Raw genomic sequence first — 6081 nt, forward strand, 5'->3', positions numbered from 1 at the left:
ACAGAATATGCTAAAAACAAGTTGTCTGGCAGCCAATTTTCCATGTTTCCTTCAAAGGGCGAACTTAAATTTTCTGCAGTAGCAGAGTTGAGAATTGATTGATGCTCAAAGTCTCTTTATTCCCTGCTTTACAGAATAAATAGAAATTTTAGCTAGAGATGAATAAGCCAGGAACTGGCATCAACTTCTTGAACCAGGCTGTCAAATGAGAGACCTTCCTAGCTTCTCTAAATGTTACAGGGAACACAGGCATCTTTCTTGTCCATGCAGGAAATGCATCTTAAATCCCAAACAGAAGTAATGTTAAATTTTGGAGACTTGACCTCCACAGAGACCTGTCAGTCACCTCTGACGTAGCCCATGGGAACGTTCAAATCGCCACACCTGATTTGCACTCTTGTTACATGCATACAAAACCAAGTCCTTCTCATCTTCACTATTTGCTGCCTGTAGACATTTTCCAGAAAGGACGTGGATAATCATTCCATTCTACAAGATGAGAGAAGGGAAAGAAAGAACAAATTAACAGTACAGCATTCTCAGAAAAAGCTAGGCCATGTTTCTGAAGATTTTTACATGCCATAGATCACCAATAAAGACTGGTTGGTCAAAATTTTATAAGTATTGCTCTAATCACAACGACTGGGTTTAGCTTAGGGTTTATTGTGAGCATTTGTAATGCCTTTTGAAGCTAACAGGAGTGGTGGGTGCAGAATTCTTTTCAACAATATGTTTCCCACGGCTACAGGTTGTCATCAGCACCAACCTCAGTGCTACAGGCTGCAAAATTTCAAAAGGATCAGTGCTTCCCAAAAGAATCAAAATAAATTACAGTAGGAACTGTACCAGAGGGTTGCTGAATCCCTACAACTACAGTAACTGCTATTGTCCAGGCTATGCCAGAACATGAGATTTTTCAGTCTTGTTGAAGAGTTCCTGGTTTGCTGGGTGAAGTCCACTGAATAACACTGAACTTCTCTAATAGGAAGTTTGCTCTTCTTTTACAATGCAGGAGGAAATTTAATGTTTCCTGTTAAGAGCTCCTCCCAAAGGGCACTCCTTTGGCAATGGTCAGGATTCCCAAACCCTTCCTCTATCCAAATGAATTGGGCAAGGATTTGCCCTGCTCTTACTTTCACAACCACTGATTCTGAATCTATTCCTATAAGGCCAGTAAGACAAACAGTTAAAACAAGAACAGATTAATTTAGGTAGGATTTCTGTAGTTTGTATTTTTAAGTCACATGTATTTCACATAGACAGTTTAAATAGGCAAGAGGCATCCCAGGTTTTTGGGTGAAATTAGTACAGAAGTGAAACTTGCCCTTCAAATACCTCCTCCCTTCCCCACACTAGAATCCTCTCAACTACCCAGTGATCCCACAGTCACTGTCAGCTGCCTTCCCCTCACGGCAGAGTCACTCCTGACCTCCTGGACATCCCAGTGCTGGTGGCTGTTGTCTGTCTCCTTTGTACAGTTTTGAGGGACAACCTTCCCATGTCTGACATCAAAGCAAAACAGTGGAGCAGAACCAGGCTGGATTTCCTTCATGCTGTTATATTCGAAGTGCTGGAAAAGGGAGAGTTTGTTTGAACAACGATGAACGGACATTCCAATTCATTTTCAAATGCTAATTCCAAAAACAATTTCCTGTACATGTCTGTTAAGATGCAACCCAAACATGAGTGATGGAGACCTATCAGTCTTGACCCTGCAAAGCAATCCCCCCCGCTAGCTAATTATGGCATAACTATTTACCTAAGGAAAGGCTTTGTGAACTGTATTTATGTATAAAGGAAACCCATCCTATAATAGAATTTTCTAGTTTAATAAATATTTGACAGAAGGGTGTTTCTGACAGTTAGAAATGTGCCTGCAGCTCACCCTGAGCTCAGCATGAGCAGCAAAACTTGCTTGGGTCTTGGAGTAAATATCTGCAGTCAGTCTGTATTGGTTTGGCTTCTCTTAATGCACGAACTTGCTAGACTAATGCCAGCTTGGGATTCTGTGTGAATTTCCCTCCCACCTTTCACTTCAGGCACTAATCTTCACTTTTAGTAACTAATGGGAAAACCCATCCCCATAAATCTGGAACTATTATGTATTTTTTACTCATAGCCTCTCTGTTCCCCAGCTACTACCAAATACACTAAACAAATAGGCAGTGTCTGCTGGAGCAAGTGTGGGTATCTAGCCCCAGTGACACATGGAACACTGCCATTTTTCAAATGACACTCAGCTGCAGAAGAGTAGGCATCATCTCCTTAGTACATGCCTAGTTTTGAACACAGCAATATTTCCATTAGTGTCAACCTAGCCACTTATATGCTGGAGTGACTGTTCTGCATGATTTCCTGGATCTGACACAGTGCCTGCATACTCAAAGTACACATTACCTGGGTGAGACTGTCACTGCAAGGGGCGAGTTCAATAGAGCCTTCTGCAGTGGCTCTTCCAGGTCTGTAATCTGCACAGAAGCCAACACCAGTATTGTAAAGCTGTAAGTAAAGGTTTATACTGAAATAAATCACAATCAGATACGAACAAACTAACCTTCAGCTAACATTTTTGTGATTGTATCCCTTTACAATATATGTTTTTGTTCATAATTCAGGCACTACTTTTTTCTTTCAGACTAGATCCTGCAAACTGATCTGCTACAAAAGGCAGAGTATCACCAAAGGTCAGTGCTACTAGTTTTGCATAAGTTAGAGATACCCACTTCTGGTTTTAACTATTATGATAGTTAAGTCTATCAAAAATTTTATGCTCTTCAACTGAACACTGTAGTCAGAAAAAAACCCAAGATATTCCAGAAGAAAAGAAACATGTGACAATTCCTGTAATCCACACTCAGTTCTTACACTCTTCTCAAGCAAACTTTGAAAATAAAGAGCAGACAAAACAGTAAAAGGACACATTAAAATATGGCTATAGATAGCAGAGTGTGACTTAATTGGTAGACCTTGTTGCCTTGTAGGGGGGAAACTCCCCTCCAGTAAGGCGGCTGGGAATTAATTAATATTTAAGGAATGATAGTTATCAACTGTGTGGTTTTAAAAAGCCTATTGGGAATACTGCCTCCTGTACACAGTCAGCCAAGGAACTGCTATTACTACCACTTCTGTCCTGGGGGGAAGTGCAGGACTGTTGCTGTTGCCATCTGCACAAGGCAACACAATTCTTTTCCTTTATTAATGGCATCTGAAGAACTTAAGGGTGGGATCCTCTGAGCTGTGACACTGAATGGAGTCAGAAAATCTGTATTCAGTTCCTGGCCAGTTTTCAACAGTTTTGTGAGAATTTGGACCAACTCTGTCTCTGTCCTTTTCTTTCTCCTCCCACCCTTCTTGCACTGACTGTTAGGACAATAAACATTTCAGAGCAGGTACAGCCTCTTACTCTATGCTCACTGAGTACTTAATACATGGAAGTGTCACTGGAGTCTATGAACAATGCAAAATCACTGATCATTCTTTATAGTGTGTTTCCTGTTACCTTGCCAGAGAATCTTGGTGTGTCTTCAGGTTGAGAGAGTTCAGGGTACACATTTGACACAAACCACTGGAAGTTTCTGCAGCCCAGTCTCTTCTGCAGCTGAAGGCGCTCACTGCAGTCTGGCTTTTCTGCCTTTATGGAGAAGGGACAACAAGGTTACTAGTGTATTTGTGTTAGAGATGCTAGGAGTGAAAATTACTTTGTAGGAATTATTTCTACCACCTTTTATCTCCTGCATGTTATAGATGTATGCAAAGGAGGAGGTCCAGCTATAGCCTTCCTCAGACTTTGTGTTAAAACAGCCACAGTCTGGTGTTGCGAGAGAAGCAAACATTTAAGAAAGTAGCATGCATTGTGAAACTCAGTATGACCTCTAAAAATTATTATTATACTGAAAGGTAAGTCAGTCTTTGTTTCATTTTTAGTTAAACATCAGAACCAAGCTTGATACTTGTTGCACTGAAATCAGTGGGATTGTATTAGATGGCCCTTCAGTATAGAATTTGCCTTGCTGATTAGAGCTCAACTTCCTGGCCTTTAACAGCCCAAATTACCCACTTATTGCCAGTCCTCTGTGATCAGAGGGTGTAAGTGTTGACAGAATTTAGCCCAAAATATAGTCTAGCACATTATTATCTGACAGTCACTAAATCTAGTAAACAAATGTGTTTTGTGGCTATAAATGCATAAAACCTTTCCTATAATTTCTGTACTTTCTTGAATTATAAACATACAGTTTCAACTCTTACCCTTCCTGGTAGCAACTCTGTTCTGGAAAAAGATAAATGCCTTCAACCCTTGGTGCAGCTGCAGGCATCTGCCTGGCAAAGGACTGACAGTCTGAGGGTATTGAGGGTACTGAAGATTGCTAACAGGGTTCTAATCCTGTTAATCTAATCCTTCAGTTTCAAAACCACATAAACCACTTTTCTAAATCTCTCTGTGCCCAAATATTAAAAACATCTCACCACCCTTAAAAGTCTCCTGCTTCTTGCCAACAGATCTCCCCCTACAAACTGTTTCTACTTTATAAAAATGTAGCTTTGGATTCCAGGAAACTGGTCTGGAATTCTACATCAAAAATTAAAATTGTAACATAAGCAAAGAATTGCCCATAAATAACTTTTTTTCCTCAGACCAGCTATTTCTCTGCATCCATAAGAAAGAACAGAAAGGACAACATGGAAAAAAAAAGGCGATATGCAAAACACTGACAAGTGAAGGGCCTTGGATATCAGGGGTGAAGTGTCATTTTCTGAAAGTAGGGATCAATCATGCCACGTGGAACTGTTTGCCAGCTCCTGTAAACTGCACAGGCAAAGCTCAACAGTTGCAATATGTTAAAGAGAACCTCATAGTTTAGTGTCAGTTTTAGATCCAATAAGCAGAATAACAAAGTTCAGCAATTCACCACCACACAAACCTGTCCCCGAGAGATTTTCCCAGAATAGGAAAGAGAGAGGTAAAATGCTTCCCCTTAAAAGAGAAGTTTCTCATGAGACACTGCTTTGGCTGAAGAAGGCAATGGCAGTAAATCGCATTTTGTCCTTCTAGTCACAGTCTGCATTTGATGCTGAATAAATAGTGTAAATAATGTAAATGAAGTCATTATCCCTGTAAGCCAATCTGAAAGGAAACTGTGCTTGTAAATTAAATAAACCACCCAAGAAAAGAAGCAAAAGAGAAGGTGGCTGAAATAGTAAGAATTGGGAAGATCCTTATTCATCTGTTTAATGCTCACACCATGGACATCCTGTTCAAGATGTGATTCAGACCATAAACCAAGAAGACTTATAAAGGAACCTAAACGGGGGTCACTGGTTATTTTCTGCACTGGGCAATGTCGGCGGTCAAGGCTCACGGAGAATTTTGCAGTGGCCCATAGGTGGCTCCGCTCACCCTCCCAGCACAATAAATCCCCACAGGGTCATTTGCAGCTGAGCGGCATTAATGTCATTGCTTGCTTGTGCCTTTAGAATGACATCCCACTGCACTGACATGCTGAAAATATTGGCTGTGAAAGAAAGGAAGAGAGAAAAGGGCCTTTTATGTTATGGTATGCTGAGCACAGAGATCGTAAAATTGATCATTTGAGGGAGCATCATACTTAGAAGTACTAAAAGTATTCTGGCTAGAATAAACTCAGGCAAAAGGTCATGCTGCTTACAGCTAGTAAACTGTATCATCAGTGACTGTAGTTCTTAGTACAGAAAATTGCTACTGAGCTGACAAGAAAAGCCTTCAGGAAATTATTAAATGATTTAAGGACCTAACTGCTCATTTTAAAAGACTTGGCCTAGTGTCCTCCTTTCAATTACATGTCTGCAACCATTGTGAGTCAATTGACGAACTTCTGGCCAGTGGTGTTCAAACATACAACACAGAGAAGGAAGGAGAAGCTGTTTTAAAAATGTGACAGTAGAGTTAAAGAAGAAATGTGATAGTCTCAGACTCTAGGATTAGCAGGCTGACTGGAGAGGCAGATCCACTGGTGAAGTGTAAGGAGGTCAGTCTTGGTGACAGGAGAAAAGTCATGCTGGCACACAGCCCTGTTCCTCTCCCCACTATAATGCAGCTCCTGC

At 40.7% G+C, this 6081-nt stretch overlaps 1 protein-coding gene across 1 annotated transcript in view; it reads right to left on the minus strand.

Moving 5' to 3' along the window:
- Nucleotides 1–342: 342 nt before the first annotated feature.
- The window catches only part of GALNT15 (polypeptide N-acetylgalactosaminyltransferase 15), a gene marked incomplete at its 5' end in the record, with an annotated part of 20346 nt that continues 14607 nt past the window's right edge, over nucleotides 343–6081 (minus strand). Inside the window, 4 exons of the mRNA XM_009072651.1 lie at nucleotides 343–489; nucleotides 1430–1570; nucleotides 2398–2499; nucleotides 3500–3631. Coding sequence (XP_009070899.1) covers nucleotides 343–489; nucleotides 1430–1570; nucleotides 2398–2499; nucleotides 3500–3631 — 522 coding nt within the window. The remainder of the gene's footprint in view (nucleotides 490–1429; nucleotides 1571–2397; nucleotides 2500–3499; nucleotides 3632–6081) is intronic.

Source organism: Acanthisitta chloris, unplaced genomic scaffold, assembly GCF_000695815.1.
Source record: "Acanthisitta chloris isolate BGI_N310 unplaced genomic scaffold, ASM69581v1 scaffold15954, whole genome shotgun sequence".
NCBI lineage: Eukaryota > Metazoa > Chordata > Aves > Passeriformes > Acanthisittidae > Acanthisitta > Acanthisitta chloris.